The sequence below is a fragment of the Seriola lalandi genome, unplaced genomic scaffold, assembly GCF_002814215.2.
Source record: "Seriola lalandi dorsalis isolate HSWRI2012SDOR001 ecotype SW California unplaced genomic scaffold, Sedor1 jcf7180002053982, whole genome shotgun sequence".
In the NCBI taxonomy this organism is placed as follows: Eukaryota; Metazoa; Chordata; class Actinopteri; order Carangiformes; family Carangidae; genus Seriola; species Seriola lalandi.
This window is the reverse complement of record NW_019524535.1, coordinates 169,717-187,621: the sequence shown is the minus strand read 5'-3', so window position 1 is coordinate 187,621 and position 17,905 is coordinate 169,717. Positions and strand designations below refer to the sequence as shown.

Sequence of the window (17,905 nt, the reverse complement as noted above, 5' to 3'; positions counted from 1 at the left end):
TTTATTATATATTATCTATTTCTCAAGATAAAGGGTGACTTAAATTCTGTCCAAGAAACACACATTATTACACCTTTTCCATAAATTACCTTTATTTGCGGTATTTACAGTATAGTCACTGAATACACATGAGATTCTTCACAACTTTTCTGTTGTTTTGACTGTGTCTAATTCCTATGGCATGTTGTGTGTAAAGCCATTCTTCTGGTGAATTCCCTCTCCTCTTAATGTGTAAAAGAACAAATGTCTGACTGAAAGATCTTTGATGAACTAACCAGAATAAGAAATGTATCACATGTTCCAAGGCCTTGGATAAGAGGTAGGCTTAGCAAGCAGTACAACAGACTTGTTAATATTTAATAACCAAATGCACCAATGCTTTGACATACTTTGATGTTTGGATTGAACACTAATATCACTTTAATTGGCTTGTCAGGGATTAAACATTATGGCCAAGGTACAGTGCTGCCAAATCTGGAGTTAAATACAATGCAAATCATAATCTCAGCCCCTAAATCTTTAACTATGAAAGTAGCTGCCATTTTGAAATAGTACCACACAGAGATTTATACCAGCTGCATTACTCTGTGGATGTGCTAGCCAATACAGTGTCGGACCGGACAGACTCTGTGTAACCTGCACGTTACATGCAGGGACATTTCAGTAGCAGGGTGGAGTAGATTGTGCTTGGAGGGATGCTGCTACTGGGCCTTCATTTATAAAAATAAAACCTAAAAGGAAATCCTTAAGAAGCACGGACAAAATAGACAAAATTGTCCTACTAACAGTAAATTATTTTAAACCATCAGTGTCAGCAAATACAGTATACTACACGTTGGCAAAACATCATCAACAATTTTACATACAGCATAAGTAAATGAAACACCCATTTTGAGCATTAGGTGTCCTCACATAGTCCCTTTGTAATAAGAAAGGGTCACCCAGATATTAAATCCAGTCTGTTTTCCAGTATTAAACTTTTTGCAGATATATAAAAATGAAAGTGTGCATTCAGAATAATAGCAAAAGTGAATACTCCCTTTAAACTTCAGAGCTAACCACAGTGGTGTTGTCAAGGGCCAAATACGTTTGCTACTTGATAGTATGGCTCATATTTCTTACCTTTGTTGACAGAGACATATACCATCCAAAATTATACAAAAGAACAGGCATAACATGAAATAAAGAAACGCAATATAAAGTTTTAAACTCTCTGAAATGTGCTTTTTGTAAAGGGAACAAAGGATCAACAACTACACTCTCTTGTATTCAGTTATTTGTTACCAAAAGATGTAACTACCAACTGAACCGAAGCTAGTTGATGCAACAAAAATGTTCAAAACTTGCAAAATGTTTTCTTCTCCTACAACTGTTGAGTAAACCCTCTGATCATTTCCTGTGCAGTCATGAATGAGGGGTTTATGATTTTGGTTGAGTGTTCATTTAATGCTCGGCTGCTTTGAGTCACTGTATCATTCCCTGGGCTTCACTGACCAAATGGAAAAAATAGCCCCTCCTCCTGTGGATCTTTCCATTCTGTTACTAAGGCAGCTGGATCAATGCCATGGCAACCTGGACTGGTTGGATGTTGGGAGAAGATGAGTGTTTGGTCGCCATCCTCCACACCTCACTTTGTCAGGGACCAGATGTCTTGGGCAGGTCTTGGTTCTCAGCCAAGTGGAGCTTTTGTCTGAACGTGGACACATTAAGGATTCACACAGAAGGACTTTGAACTGAAAACAGATTATTTAAATCCAATGTTTGCGCCTGGAGTGCAGGGTGACTCCCATAAATAAACAGACGTTTAATTAGGAAAGGATACATTGAGGTGCTGAGCTCCTCCAGCTGTGGGAACAAATGAACAAATAGATGAGAGATTGTATTGAAAATATACGCAGCCAAAAATAGAAACTGCAGTGATATTACAAGGAACTAATCACTAAATGTGATCATATTACATAACAGCCTGTGTGTCACATCAATATATGAATTAAATTCCCATCATTAAATTGCACTGTTTACAAAGATACATACGGTCAGCTTCCCTTATCTACACAAAGGAAAGTTACTTCACAGGCCATTTGGCACAATTATTCACTGCTGCTACAGCGAGCAAGTATTCCTGGCAGCAGTATCTGTAATGAGCTGAAGGCTTTTTCTCACCTCCCTCACACACAACGCTGCAACTTCCCCACAGCGAGCATACCAGCTCCAGGCGTGGGTAACTAGGAGCCACACAACACACTAACAATAGAAACTCTTTCAAGGCATTCTTTGACTGCACATCACTGTTTGTGCTGGATAATATTTAACATTTGGACATACTAGCAGCTCAGCAAAGCATTTACCAATTTTAATACCTGTATATGAGTAAGAACAACATGCACTGTCTTCATTATAAAGTATTGTATTTCTAAAAAATAAAAAAAAATAAAAATTGAATGCAATGAGTGAGTTGAAAAAATTGGAAAATGCCATCTGATACGCTGCTGTAAAGTGTCTGACAAACACTTATTACAGTCCATCAAACTAGTCAAACTCTGGATATATATGCCTAATTGAGGGTTGTCTCTAAAGATTAAAGGCTTGCTTTATTGTTATTTACAGTATATCTAAAGGTGTACTCACTGGAGTAAAGTTGGGGAGCTCACAAGAAATAGCTTGGTCAGGATTGAACAAGCAGAGACCAAGATATCCTCACTTTTAATAGTATTCTGTGTAGTATTCCTCATGAACTTCATGTGTAGAGTTCCCCTTTAATGGAGGTATTTAGAGATTTTGCTATTGCTACATAGCCAGCATTAGCATTAACAGCTGTATACTTACCGGTCTTGCAAAGAGCTTCATCCATCGTTATGTTTACAATACAAGAGGTTACAATATACCTTCTGAGTAGCGCTACTTCTTCAGAGTAGCATGCATGCTGCAGTGACTCGGTATCGGAAAGTGACCAAATGGAGATAGCTGGTTAGCATGTTAACTTAGAAGAAAAGTAGTGATAGAAATAGAGGAATAACAAGAGGGTTGCTTTCCACCACTGAAGACAGCTCCTGGCGATTAATGGGATGAAGTTTGACGCTAAGATCAGAACATTTCTTCTAGACTGCTAAGTAAACAGCTGTTAATGCTAACATTTGGCAAAAGCAAAACCCACAAATAGTTCCAGTCATCAGCATTTGACAGTAAAATCTATAGTGAAAACGGCCTCACTCTGTCTGAAGAAACTGCTAACCCACCTAAACTAGAGTCTGCTTTTTCAGTGGAGAGTTTCACATGATGTTTCAGTGGCTTGACAGAGGGAACAATGAAACACATACTGATTTCCTGACCCTTTGCTGCTGTGATTTGTGCTTACGTTACTGAGCAGGTGTTCCAGGTTGTGGTCAGAGGCACACTTCCTCTGGTCCTCTGAAAGCTCCTCCACGTGGCTGTCGAGGCTGAAGTGTAATCGCGCAAGCTTCTCCTGCATCTCACGCACATGCTCCAGCTGCTCAAAGGAGCACACCTTACCTAGAAAACAGAGGGGTTAAACTACACAGATGTGACTTTACTATAGCACAAAGTGTAATCTCTTTTTGGTGCAGGAGGATTACAGCAAAGTCAGAAGTATTTCCATGGCAGCAAAAAATAGCTCCACTGCTATTTGATATCAGTCTGATTCATGTAACAAAGCCACTTTTCAACTTGCTTTATTTTCAGCCTGTAACAGAATATTCCCCCGGTGGCCCATCTAATCAAGGTTATCTTACCGAAAGCCTGTAGTTTGCCTGAGTGGAAGTCGTTGAGGAGGTTGAGAAGCCCTCCCTCCATCTCTCTCACATCTGAGACGTCTGTGAGAAAGGAGTGCTGCAAGGGTGACGACTGGACTACTTTACTGGGCCCTGCTGGCTGGGGGGCCCTGGGCTTCTCCTTGTGGGGCCTGAGAAAAAAAACAAAACATCAGGATCACTAATAACCTGCCTCCTCTATTTATGCTAATGTTTTGGAAAATGAATAATTGGACAAAAAAAAGCAAAAAAGCATTTGCAGCAGTTGTAGATAAATACAGGTGTTTTCTGGAGGATCTTCCTGTTACTCATAGATACAAACCTGGTGGTCTTTGGTGGAGCTACGACGGCTGTGAACACCTCTTTGGGCTGTCCCGCTGCACCTATGGACCTCTTATACTTGCCTCTGTTCTTGGGGGAGGGAGGCTGCGGCAGTCCGAGGGAGAAGGTAGCACTTTTGCTGGCAGGCAGGACGGACAGTTTGCGGGGGTTGATGGGGGGAGGAGGGGGCTGCGGGAGAGACACCTTTGGGCTGCGCTTCTTGCGTTTGTCTTCCATTATTATTTTTTTTTTTAAGTGAAGCCCTCTAGGATGAGATGAGGGGGCACTCGCTGCCTGGCTGGTGTACAGGATGTCCTGCAACAACAAAGGTAGGAAGTTCAAAAGCAGCAGCCTTCCCTTCCCTAAGAGAAGGGCTCTGTGGAGGACACTGACTGCCAAAATTAGTGCTGCAGCTCAGGATTCTGTACACTGCAGACCAAAAGCATTTAGTGATGTTTTCATTAGTGTAACAGCTCACATTGGATTTACAGTAAATCTGGCAAAGAAAAAATCCAAATCAAGAAGTAGCAGTGAGGAAGAGTATACCACTAACCTACCTACCTAAATGGGATTGCATTATGATGGAACTTTTTAATGGAAGCAATTTCCTGCTTTTGTTTCCCTGGTGTAAAAAAGTGGGAGTGAAACAGTAGCCTAGAAAAATATTTTTAGAGCAGCCTCAAAGTGGAAAGACCTTACAGAATGTGTGTGAAGAGAAGGAGGATGCATTAGTGTTTTGAGTGCATTTTCAAACTCAACAAACCAAAATACACTGCAGTTGTTTTTGTTTTAATGGTTTACAACATGAATGAATTGCATAGACAGACAACTGCTTGGACTGCTGCACAAAGATGCAGCTCAAGACTCAACATCCTGTCCTGTTATACAAATGCGCCTCATGTACATCACTTTCAAACAAATGGCTGCATGAGAAAATCAATATACTGCATTCTTATTGAGACTATCTTTGGTGGGTCGGTGGAGTTTTACCCCTTATCTGTTTACACTAAGTAACTAGAACAATAGAAACATCTTAACAATGCAGTGTAATCAATAAAACATTCAATACAAAAATACTATAATAAGTTCCACAAAGGTATAACAAGACTTGGATTGCACTGAATTAGTTTTAAACCACCTTATTCCTATGGGTCTTTGTAGTTTTGCTGTGGTTTTAGTGCCATATAACCATTGCAGAAGCAGAGCGGGTGTTTATGGCATTTCATTATTAGGCTAAGTGACTACATTGATGCTGCTACAGGGCCAAAATAACGCTTTATCGCATAACAAGAAATGAAATCGCTGTTAAAACATCTGAACACTGCGCCAGCCTCCGCTCAAAGTAGAATCCAAAGATGGCCACTACATTCACAATGCCAACTTTATACGCCTAAATCCTTCTTTACCTGCATTATATCAATGTTGTACAATAAATGATTAAGAGGACTTTGCAGGCATCAGTTTGTTATACCATACGGTTTAATTCAGTGCGAGAGAAGACGTGTAAACCAGATTTATGGTCTACGAATGACACAAATAAGACTTACCGGATCAATTTCGCACCAGAGAGCAAACAGGCTGGACACAGCGTCACATTTCTCCTTCCGGGATTTAAAATGTTCAAACACACTTCCTGTGAATTAATATGTATTAGGCACGATAATGTTAAATTATCCCTGCCGCAGCCGTGCAAATTACTGATGAAATGTAAAGCGCGGCATCGATGCGCTCGGCTCGTGCGGAGCTGTCGCCTTTATCCCTCTTAAAGGGCCAGTCCACGCCGCTGTGTTCCGCTGGGAGAGGCGGCCGATCTGCGGGTTAGTGCCTCTGTTAACAGGATGCTGTGTCCTGCTCGGCACTGATCAGCTGCCAATTGCTTTTTGCAAATAACCCACTTATACATCTTATTATGGGCTAGAGGGTGTGTCTATACAAAGTTACTCCGTACCTGAAGATAATACAACCAGGCCACTTGGTGACGCCAATGCTCTGCATCTGTATTTCCACATAACTGACATATTGAAATATAAGTTTTGTTGATGGTAAACATGGGAAAGCCTTCACCTTCATTTTACATATACACACGTCTACCATTTGTTTTTTATACACATATTATAATTGCGAATACTAATAACAGTTGAAATTTGAACACCACTTAATTTTGCACTGAAAATCTATAATTTGGAAACCATCCATCTGAATTCATGTGCTTTGAATTTCTCCTACCAGACTAATTTTTTCTGGGCTTACAGGTTCAGATACAAAATTCAAAGGTATGGGTTTCAGGTCAGTCATCACGTCTGATTTGGTAGCCTGAGTGTTCAAGTTTGAATTTCATCACGTATCCAAGTTTGAGCAATTTTGAACTTACTTACTCTTCATTTTTCTAATCTAAAAATTATCAACTGAGTTTAATTTTTTACAGCTTGCCTTTTAAGTATTTAAGAGCAAAACTGAAACCACTTAAATTCAGTTAGATGGCTTTTAAAGTATAATATATAAATGCTTTAAATTCAGTTGAATTTAAACATTTAGTACTCAATGTTTATAAGATTCACATTATGGTCACTTTGTCTCCATATCAATACTAAATTGCTGCAAACCCCAACAAATATTGTATTCAGCAACTTTACATTTCAAATGATCAAGTTTCCAGCAGTGAAGAGTAAATTAGTGCCAATTGTCACCTGAAATTTCCACCCATTTGCTATTGTAAGTTTTTTTTCTTTTCTTTTCTTTTTTTTTTGTAAAACAGAGGCCTCTTGTGGTGAGAATGGAAACATGTTTTAGAACAAAGACTCAAACAAACCTTTAAAGTAATACAAAAATATTTCTTTTTATTATGGCAGAACAGAACAAAAACGTGACACAAAATGCAGTTTATAAAATACAGAGCTCTTAGGCATGTTTGTCTTGTTCCAAAGTGAATGTGAACAATAACTTAAGTCTAACTGACTTTCTGGTCTGATGAGCTGTTTGAGTACGAGTATGCCTTTCCTAGAACTATTCTGTCTCTGAGAAGTTTGAAGAAGGCGTAGTAGTTGCTGAAGAGAATCAGAGCCAGCGATATTGTCTGATGCCACTTTTCTGAGCATATCAGTGAGTAGAGCTGGTAGAATATTATCGCACCTTCCAGGATGATGAGTATGTTGAGTATTCGTAAAGGCCTGTTGAAAAAGAACTAGGGGATAGAAAAAGACAGGATGCTGTAAGTCTGTGCAAATAGCTGCCTCCTTAAAATGCCACAAATATTTAACAAAAAAATGCTGTGTCAACACAGGCTCTCTGAAATCTCTAGGTCTGCTTTTATTGTACAGGACCTGATCATTAAGGAATACTCACATAGAAGCGATAATGGGACACATCTGATGGAACTGCAACATTATAGTGGCCCATGGCCTTGTAGACATTCTTATTATGTTTGACCAGGACTCCTTGTGGCCACATGTACTCTTCTGTCCAGCTGTGCAAAATGAGGTAGAAGAGCAAGATTAGAACTTGAATAAAATTACATCCGAATGGACCTAAAATCCAGTAACAAACAATGCGCAGTACGTACATGTGCTGAAGGACATTTGAGCAGAGTGAGGGGTCTACTTTCTGCCAGCAGCCCAGGTGAGCCGCAGCTTTGTGAAGCAGGTCACAGTATCGAGGTGGCAATAGGTGCCTCATGAGGATGACCGACGTACTGACTGACACCAAGATGAACAGTTCACAAGACCAGCGCTTGTCCACATACTGTGTACTCTGAAGGAAAATATACCGGTGGAAAGATGGAAAGACTTTAAGAAATGTTATTAAAACACATTGAATGTTTAAGTTAACGCTTAGAAAGTTTCTCACCTTGACAAACCAGACAGGTACAAAAGCCACATAGTAAGCACTGAGCATTGAGCTGACCAGCACCTCCTTCATCCTCCAGTTGAAGTCCATCTTCAGGTACTCCACCTCCTTGCGGATGAGGTCGGGGGAGAGGCAGCAGGCATGCGTTGGCATGGCCTGGACACCGTACAGCTGGCTGGTGTGCTGCTTCCACGTCTCCTTCAGCACAGTCAGGTAGTCCCTGCCCCGGCCCATGCTGCCCACCTCCTTGGAGCCGATGCTGGCGATGGGCGAGAGTGGACCTGCTCTCCGGAAGTCACAGTTCAGCCGGAAAAATGGAATATACATCCCAAATCTGTAGGATACAACGACTAGATTTAACTTATGCTGGACCTGAGGCCCTCCTTGTAGATGGAATGATACCACTAACGCCAGAGTAGTACCGCCAAAATATAGGTGAGAAACTATGATCAAAGTATTTTTGTCTTGTCAATTCAGAACCTATTCAAAAACTGTCATAATGATACACCATAATGATATATATCCATACCATATCATGAAAATTTAGATTAACATCAAATGTGGCCACCTTCTGCACATCACAGTCTGTTGGCTGCTTGCTAGATGATTTGCTAGAGCCACCCATGCTGAACAGCATCCAAACTGCATAAGCTCTTAGGCCTGCCAGGAAATGATGGGTGCATCATCCTAGCTCAAATTCAAGCTGCATCGGGTTATTAATATTTCATAAACCAAATGTTAAAAAGCAGTGTTTCAATTCAATGCTGCACTACAATGCTCAAAAAATAACAGATACCTTCCACAACACACTATCAAGATTTGAATGATCAGTTTGATCATGTTGCTGGTATGAATATGAACCTCTTTGTTCTTCCTAAAGATACTTACGGGTAGCAGAGGAAGAGCAGGCTGAGGACAGAATAAGTTCTGAAGAGGTAAATAAGGGAGCGGCACAAGCTCCAGCCTGTCAGCGTTAGCACAGCAAACCGAGCCATCACTAAAAAGATCGAGTGAGGGAAGGAGAGTTTCCCACTCTGTGATGCCTGGAGGAGACAAGAGATGGGAGACAGACATAACAGTCAAGTGCATTCCACCTTAATTTGCCATAGAACAACCATCAACGATGTACAAGAGAAGGAAACAAATATACAGAGAAAATCTAAAAACTCAAGAGCAAAACTCTTCAAAAGCCAAGGGTGCAGTGTTTTCTGAGAATTTCTAAAAGCAGAGGTGACTATGTGGCCTTGTAAACACAGTGCAAGACCCGTTTCACAAGTTGTAGTATCTCTAGTAGCTTTGCTTTTATTTTCATATATAGAATAAACTTCATTCAGCATGTAAAAATCATGGATCCAAGTGAAAAAGATTGCAAAAGTCAAAAATGGAATTCTTACCTCTTTAACAATTGCTGCAATTAACCTCCTTGCCAGTATGATGATTGTGAACACCAGCATGTTATAATCAATGAGGTGAAAATTCTGTAAATAAAAAGATTGATTCAGGATGACTGCTCCCACTCTCCACGTAAATGTCACTTTATCTTGTCTATATTAACAAGTACACTGGCCTAAAACACCAGTTATAGCAAACATACAAGACAATAGAGATAGATTAATCTCTGAAAGGCCATATACAACTGATAAAAAATGAAAGGTCAACACCTAACCACTGAGTACTCACCAATGATGTGTGGGAGGGGGGGTGTGATGGGGGGTACCACCACACAGTCTTGTAGATGTTGACATAGTGAACAAACAGGGCAATGAGGTGGCAGAAGAAAAGATGGAGCTCAAACAGCACGTTACAATCCACAGACAACTCTGGGATCTTGCAGTGCTTCAGAGGAACCACTGTCTGAGCAGCCAGTGGGGGGCTGGACATGCATGTTCCCGATCCATTCCTGCAGACAGAACAGAGGGCACAGAGAATACTAAAGAAGCCTTTTAAAAAAGTATTTTTCTCATGATGCACCCCCAGATGAGTTTGATCTGAAGGAGTGTATCTGAGCCTCACCTACCTGGTACGAGACCGCACCCCTGTGACCGGGGAACTGGTGGAGTGGTTGCCATTGCTGACCGAGCCTGGTTCACTGCTTAGTGGAGGTCTGCAGTACGTGGTACGGTTTGCCCCTCTCCTTCCACCAGCCATTGCAGACACACCCACGGCTCAGTTCTCTCTGCTTCCCGTCTAGTTTTATGATCTCTCTCCTTTGTACCTGTTCAGACGAAGGAAGCAAGTCAGACAGACAGAGACTGGGAGGAATATCCAACATATATGTAAAATTACTTACAAAATAATGGGTATAAATTATTTGAATAATTTTGTGGCATGTATCAAGTAGGATCGAATTTCCTGGCACAGCAACAGTGATGACATGATATTTTGGTCAGTGATTGGATTTGACACAAAGCTGATAATGGAAGGAGTGGTGCACAGAGCCACAACAAACACAACATAAATACTTTCTTTAAATCTTTAATATTTAACTGCCATCAAAAACAAACGGCGGCAATGACCTGCAGCAATTCTCCTTCATAAATATGCTGCACAAACTTTTACCGTTAAACAAGTTTGCACTGGCTGCATGGCAACCCTTAATATGGTGCAAGTTTTACGGAAGCTGACATTACGAGCTAGCTTCTTAGCTGCATGATTTGCCCACTTCCCGGGTCAAATATCGCTTATAGCGCCGTTTATATTTGAGACATGTGGCAGCAGCCGAAAACAGCGTGGACCTATACAATGAGGGACGGACTCCAATGTGTCCGCCAAGACCATGCTTCAATAAATACAAAGATTGAGGCCTAGGCTGGCAGTGTCTTTGGCTAGCTAGCTAGCTTCCAACCAACATACCAACCAAACAGGCTGGGCGAGAAAATGTAAGCTTACCAACGACAGCGTCTGCGCTCTGTTAGGTGCTGCTCTGTCGCATCGATTATAGTTTAAACGCAATAAATTTTCAGGATACTCGTTGAAATGCGAGCGTGTTTTTCACGTAAATCAGCGAAGACACTCATTGTTGATGTGAAACTGGTCGCTGATAGATGGGGGCGCGGATATGATAGAGACCTGTGGGAGGAGAGTCATTTAAAGGGACATTCCGCCACAACAAGGAAAATAAAGAAGGGGAATAAGTGTGCTTTGATGATAGATAATATAAATACATCTCCATGTTTCTTTGTAATACAGCTGCAGGATCATAAAGTGACTTTTTTTTTACACACTACAGCTGCTGCAAATAAATATATTGTGTGCATATAATTCTGCTTGCAGTGTATAAAAAAAAGGCTTTGGTGTAACCTGTGCACTGATTGTAGATTGTATGTTTTGGAAGTTTCATAATTCATAAAGACATTTACTGAGGTGAGGTAGTGCCTCTTGTCTTGCTGTTGCACAAGGTTTATCATGAACTTTTCATTTTCAGCTGTGCATACAGACACTCTGTCCACACACATGAACTCTACTACTGCACTGCTGAGTGTTACAGGATCTTTGGACTGTAATGGGTACTGGCACCAAGTCGGTGAAAGTTTTAACCATAAACTTAAATTATGTATACTCTATATTACTGCCTACCATCAAGCAAAGACTTTAGCCTTGATGTGTTTTTATACATTACAGGATTAACACTATGAACATATATTGCATTTGAAACTTGCTTGAAAGTAGACAGTAAACATGTCTGCATAGCCTTTGCATAATGAAGGAGCATTTAACCCTTATCGGTGCCAACTTTTGCTCACTTTTGGCCAACATATGATTTATAAGTGTATAAACTGGAAAACTTATGCTGTATCTGTAATCTCATGATGATGATGTACAGTACATAGTGTAAAACTTGGTATGGTCTGTAAACCTGTTCATCCTGGGTTTACAAATAGTATATCATTAAAAACAGCATGATTACAGCAGTTTTTCTTGGGTAAATCTCACTCTATCACTTATTGGTATATGTGTAAAGTGGCAGAGAAAGAAGTCCAAACAAGACAAAATTTAGTTGACTGAAAAATTAAATAGGATCTATGCACATATACATTATATGACAAGACATAACAGCAAGACTACATAAGGCAAGGCAAGTTTATTTATAAAGCGCTAATACACACTGGCAACTCAAAGTACTTTAAAAATGAGCAAATACAAGAACATAAAAGGAAAAAAATAAATAAATAGAAATAAAAACGAGGTTAAAAAGAAAAGAGTACATTCATTGGGAGAAAGTACAGTACATTTGATCACTTAACAAAGGGATCTCAGAACAATTTAGACTTGAAACAGGCCACAGTTGGAGCAGCTTTGATACCATCAGGACGTTGGTTCCAGAGTTGAGCAGCATAGCAGCTAAAAGCTGCTTCACATGTTTAGTTCTGACAGTATTACTAACACATTTCTCTCCTGTGATCTGAGTAGCTTAGCAGGTGTGTACTGCTGAAACATATCTGAGGGGTATTTTGGTCATGCCCCATGTACTGATTCACCGGATGTACCAAAAGCCAGTGGAAGGACTTATTGGAGTAATGTGGTCAGTTCTTTTGGTTCTCGTGAGGACACAAGCAGCTGCGTTTTGTACAAGCTAAAGCTGTTTGATGGTCTTTATAGGAAGGCCTGTGAAAAGACCATTAAAGTAGTCAATCCTGCTGGACATAAAAGCATGAATATGTTTTTTCCAATTGTTATCATTAGACCTCTAAGTTTGACTATGTTTTTGACATTGTAAAAAGGTTTTTAGTTACGGCTTTTATGTTTGTTTGTTTTTTTTTTATCTGAGATTGCTGTCAATTAAGACACCAAAGTTTTTAAGAATTATCTTTCACTTTAAGTCCTTTTATATTGAGATGAATGCCAATTCTCTCTGCCAAGTCTGTCTTCATTCTTACCTATAAGATTTTTTCAGTTTTGGCCCTGTTCAGATGAAGAAAATCCAGTAGTTAATCTGGTCAATGCATTGACTAAGAAACTCTAGGGCAGTGGTTCTCAACCTTTTCCAACTCATGGCCCACTTGAAAATCTCAAAAATGCTGGCAGCCCACCTCCAAACCCATAACAATTCACAACAATTCAATAACGCCTTCTCAGAGCACTTTGTATTTTAATGATAATGATCAAATATGATGTTGGCCCACTTGCGATACCTTTGGGTATCATCTGCATAAGAAATTTTACTGTATTGTAATTTCTCCAAGTGGAAGCATATAAAGGTGGAATAGTAAAGACCCTAAGATCGATCCCTGGGGGACACCACGAGTCAAAGATGTTGGTGGTGTGGTATAATTTTGAGGGAAACAAAAAGGCTTCTAAGGTCTTCTAAGCATGATCTTAGCCACTTAATTACTGTACCTGAAAATCCAACCCAATGTTCCAGTCTGTGTAGTCATGTTTTGATCTAGTATCAAAGGCTGAACTAAGACCCGACACTACTAGGACTTTCAGGTTCTCCTGTATCAGTATTAGGGCGCACGTTATTTAGGACATTAGTGAGAGCTGTTCCAGTGCTGTGATTAGCTCAGACAGAAACTCAAAACACTCACATTTGATGTTAAGAGCTTAGTTAATGAAAAACCTTTTTGATGACTTTGCCAACAAATGGCTATGAGATGAAAGGCATAAGTTCAATTTATCCTCAATGAAAGCTTTGCACGATGTTAGGTAGAAAACAAATTATCCTGCTAATCCTTACAGTTCACTTTCGGTAATCTGATGTATCACATGTAAAGACAGACTTCTTACAACAAACAATTTAATTAAAAAAAGACCTTTATTTTCAGTTTCTTTTTTTTATAAAAAGACAGCTAAATGTCTTCAGTGTAAAAATATGGAAAATCTAGACACATTCAAAAGACAAAATTCCACATGATCAATGATCATACAGAACGTCTTCAACAAAAAAACGTATTTCTTTCAATACTTCAGCAATATTTCAGAAGAGCAGAACATTTTCTCAGTGAGGAAGAAAGCTTTCTCTCCATTTTTTTTTTTTTTTTTTTTGAACTGATCATGGGATCAGTACTGAGTAAGAGGTGATCAGTCTCAGAGACACTGCAAGGCCTCTGCTCTCTCCAGGGACTTTCAATGAACCTGTTGAGGAAAGAAGATTTGAGTCAGTTCAACAGCATAATTCAAGTCTAATGATTCTCTGCAATTTCTTTTCAACTAACCTTAAAAAGGCCCGGTAAGCTGGCGATTATTGTGTCAACTGCATCTACACAGACAACCTGACAATCTGACAACCTAAGAGGAGAAACAGAAATGAGATCTTGGACACACAAGTTCCTACATACATACAATGGACAACACACATGCAAGACTAATTTTATACTACAAGTATCATGCAACTCAAGCTGAAGGGTTTTTGTCCACCAGTGGGATATTTTAACGCTTTGAGTGCAACTACTAATTTTCATTAATCTACATTCTACAGAAATAATCAAGATGGAATTGGTAAGTATTGAGTGAAATGAATGGACCATTATTGGTTTTATTTGAGCAAGAGTTGCATCACAACCATTTCTGATTGTTTTGTACGGCTTATTTTGCTCGGAATAACTACTGATAGCATAATTTTGTACTTCAATGTTTTTGATATGTTTTGGATGACTTGAATTACTTGGATGTTTTGCACAGAAAACAAAACAAAAATCTAACAAATGAGTGTTGGGGTTAGTTTTACCTTCTTGTGGCGATCTTTAGGCTTTTAGAATCCTCTCCACTGCGATTTTTTTCTTTTATAAAAACCAGCCAGCATGACTTTGCATCAAAGTCAAGTAAGATCCCTGCAAGCTTGATTTGAAATACTGTTGAAATTCGGTTATTTCAAGTGGCTGAAGATGCACTGCTCTCTTGAGAGCTTGAAGAGATACACTAACTAAAGGTTAATGACAATACATATTCAAGCACTATATCATTCTCAAGTCAAACATGTATTTGGCAGCACATTACCTCAAGGAATGATGAGCTTTATTTTTTTTTTTTTTTGACATCACAAGTGTCATTTAGATAAGTTTTGAAAAACAGAGGAGGAGGATAACGTCATTGGGAAAACACTGCTTTTTTGTTGTTGTTTTTTTTTTTCTTTTTAAATCAGGCTGACGTGTATACATACAGCTTATTCGGCGTTGTTGAGAAACCACTGAGGACCACTTTCACAAACTGAGGGCATTCCTTTGGTACAACAAAGGCAAAATACCATGTTTAGATTGATTAAAAAGAAACTAGAAACTTTATTGAAACACGCACTGCAGAAAAACATTTTGGGATATATTTAGGATCCTATTTAGCCAAAGGTACACAAGCATTATGCATTTTGGAGACGGTACGGCTTAAAGCAAACACAGTTATCCTAAGGTTATTTACAAAATATTGAGTTGGCTGCAGCCTTCCTTACATGCAGTAAGGATTGTTAACCCTTCAATCTTAACAAGAATTAGTCTAACATCAGCGATGATTTTGACACAGCATAATATACCAATTGTAAAGAGTGGCAAAAATAGAGGCATTTTTCTTTGTCAAATGTAATTCAATAGTGTAATATTTTTTAGGAGATCCTATAACTTCATACAACACGAGATTTGTATCGTAATATAGTAACAAATATATGATAAGACTTGTTTTTAATCAAACGGCTCAGGGCTGTATTTGAGTTTGCAACTAAATCTATTCTAGTTATAGTGAAGTTACATTGAGGCATTATGAAACATTTTTGTCCAGTCAAGAAGGACTTTTAAAATGCAGCCTATGTGAGAAAGGTTTATCGCCACAGTCACTGAAACTGAAATACCCATCAAATATCACTAAACGTTCCTGGTTTATGTCACTAGGACCTTAACTGCCAACTATGCAACTGACACAATCATTAAATAGAAACAGATAAACAATGAAAAAAATGTGCGCTCATTTTTCTCCCCTGGCACTATGATACATCCAACAAAAGGTCTCCGAGTTTAAAAAACAAAATAATAAAATAAAGCATAAAAAAAACGGAACAAACGAGAGGGAAATTACTTTTGAAAAGTTAAGCGAGTTACAATCGGAGACAGTTGCCACAGCAACTCTCTACCAGTAGCCGTTCAGTATCTTCCATATGGATGTTCTCTATACGATCCCTTCGACTGTCTGGACGGGGGGGCTTTGCCTCCGGCCCCAGAGTTGGACCATGAGTTGTCCCAGTCATCTTGAGCTGCAAGGACAGGAAGGAAAGAAACAAAAAAGTGTGCGAGTGTGGTAGACAGAAGATACAATCATTGCTTAACAATGTGTCGGTGAGCGTTTCATTGGTTAGGCACACACACACAAAAAAAAAAAGGGATGTCATATTTATAATCTTACCATAAGGCTCATATGATGAATCCTGGGCCTCCCCGTGTCCGTAATCATAGTATTCAGTATCCCTGCGGACAGATTGCAAAGCAGTGTTAGAGCAATACACCTCCAACCTGTGGTCAGACTAAATGGGCAAAGCCACCTGAAATTTTGACTTACGCAGGTGCAGACTGCTGACTATAATAACTATCATATCCTTCATAGGCAGGCTCTGCATAGGATTCTTCATATGGAGGCTAGAAGGAAAAAAAATTAAGTTAGGAAAAGTCAAGTGAGTCACAACTGCTTTGACAACAGAATTCACACTTCACCTGAAGAGATCACTACCATTTGTTAAGTGACAATTCATGTGAAATTTCAAAATAGAGGATTCTAGAAACTTACATAGTCCTCATAGGCATCAGCTTTGGGCTGTGATGCTGAAGGAGGAACTTGGTGTTGCTGGTGGGACAGGGCTGAGGAGGGGAGCATTCTTGGTGCCCCAGCTGCAGGGGGTCTAGAGCGGGGAGCTGAGCCTCCTCTAGTAGGTGCAGAAGGTAGACCACCCCTACCAGATGGTGCACCTCTAGGGGCGCTGCCCCGTCCTAGTCCTCCCCGTGGAGCTCCACCACGCATTGCTCCTCGTGGGCCCCCACGTGGCATTCCTCGCCCCCTGTGGAAAGTTTGTAAAATGTTATCAAAATGAAAACAGATTAGCAAAAACATGCTACTACTACTAATAACAACAACAACAACAACAAAAACAACAACAATACAGTACAGCTACATGTTTGAGCATTTTGCTTCATGCTGCTGCATGACATTCAATGTGCTGCAGAAATCAGGCGCTATTGTTATGAATCAAGCTCCTACCTTGGTCCTCCAGCACCGGGAGGTCCACCTCTGCCCCTTCCTAGGTGACCACCTCGCCCCCTGCCTGAACCATCCTGGGATCCATTCAAGAAGTGAGGATCCATATACGGGTCATGCTCACCAGGTTCCTATAGATGAGACAAAAACAGCAAGTTAAATTATGTTTATCATTCCCCTGGGGTAGCTAGAGAAACCTGCCTGCACATCTGTAAAGCAAATGTTAAGGGTGTACAAAATATTTCTGTAATTGGGATGTGAGGGGTTTTACCACACACGTACTGGGATAAGGAACTTCTTGACTTCCTCCATGGCATGAGCCATGCGCAGATAGGCTTCTGGGATGGGTGCCGTCACTTCAATGAACACATGCAACTCCATGGCCAGGTGAGCATATTTAGCCTCGCCGCCCTTCCTCAGCTCTTCCTCCTGACAAACACATCAAAGGCAAACAATAATTAACATACAAAACATCACTTAATACTAGGTAACATCCTTTGAACAGTGAAGCGAAGAACACACATACCTTATTTTTGTCCCTCATGGAACCTTTACCCAGAACTGAAATTTTTGCACCAGTGTCCTCCTGGAGTCTCTTAATTGTGCTACCCTGAGGTCCCAAAAGCTTACCGACAAAGTTGACCTGCGGGAAATGTTACAGTATAAATTGCAGTTTTACATTACTCAATGTTGTTGCCATTGCATAGAAGACACTACAACTAAATGTAATGGCAGGCAAGTACAGAACAGTTTGTTCCGACAAGAAATCAGGTCATGGCAGCAACATTCAGCACAACAAAAAAAAAAAA

The 17,905-nt window shown here is 39.9% G+C and overlaps 3 protein-coding genes across 4 annotated transcripts in view; all 3 read right to left on the bottom strand.

Annotated features, from left to right (window-relative positions):
* Positions 1 to 74: 74 nt before the first annotated feature.
* Positions 75 to 5,925, bottom strand: ccdc28b (coiled-coil domain containing 28B). Its single transcript, XM_023402712.2, has 6 exons — positions 5,636 to 5,925; positions 4,090 to 4,403; positions 3,750 to 3,919; positions 3,356 to 3,510; positions 1,823 to 1,845; positions 75 to 1,690 (listed from the first exon to the last, which is right to left on the bottom strand). The coding sequence occupies exons 2-6, from the start codon at positions 4,323 to 4,325 to the stop codon at positions 1,636 to 1,638; spliced, it is 639 nt and encodes a 212-aa protein (XP_023258480.1). The 5' UTR covers positions 4,326 to 4,403; positions 5,636 to 5,925; the 3' UTR covers positions 75 to 1,635.
* Positions 5,926 to 6,898: 973 nt separating this feature from the next.
* Positions 6,899 to 10,993, bottom strand: tmem39b (transmembrane protein 39B). The gene is made up of 9 exons (XM_023402711.2): positions 10,821 to 10,993; positions 9,949 to 10,146; positions 9,612 to 9,831; positions 9,326 to 9,409; positions 8,820 to 8,974; positions 7,932 to 8,265; positions 7,648 to 7,835; positions 7,431 to 7,551; positions 6,899 to 7,269 (listed from the first exon to the last, which is right to left on the bottom strand). The coding sequence occupies exons 2-9, from the start codon at positions 10,077 to 10,079 to the stop codon at positions 7,036 to 7,038; spliced, it is 1,467 nt and encodes a 488-aa protein (XP_023258479.1). The 5' UTR covers positions 10,080 to 10,146; positions 10,821 to 10,993; the 3' UTR covers positions 6,899 to 7,035.
* A 2,674-nt stretch (positions 10,994 to 13,667) lies between these two features.
* The window catches only part of khdrbs1a (KH domain containing, RNA binding, signal transduction associated 1a), a 5,662-nt gene continuing 1,424 nt past the window's right edge, over positions 13,668 to 17,905 (bottom strand). Inside the window, exons 3-11 of one of the 2 annotated variants that reach the window (XR_002760599.2) lie at positions 17,623 to 17,739; positions 17,379 to 17,525; positions 17,100 to 17,227; positions 16,632 to 16,899; positions 16,407 to 16,483; positions 16,254 to 16,315; positions 15,930 to 16,104; positions 14,087 to 14,159; positions 13,668 to 14,006 (exon numbers count right to left, since the gene is read on the bottom strand). Coding sequence is in view for 1 of the 2 variants with exons in the window: in XM_023402734.2 (XP_023258502.1) it covers positions 15,995 to 16,104; positions 16,254 to 16,315; positions 16,407 to 16,483; positions 16,632 to 16,899; positions 17,100 to 17,227; positions 17,379 to 17,525; positions 17,623 to 17,739 (909 nt within the window). In the remaining variant the exon portion in view is untranslated. Of the gene's footprint in view, positions 14,007 to 14,086; positions 14,160 to 15,124; positions 16,105 to 16,253; positions 16,316 to 16,406; positions 16,484 to 16,631; positions 16,900 to 17,099; positions 17,228 to 17,378; positions 17,526 to 17,622; positions 17,740 to 17,905 lie in introns of those variants that run through there. The other variant, XM_023402734.2, reaches the window with a different exon arrangement.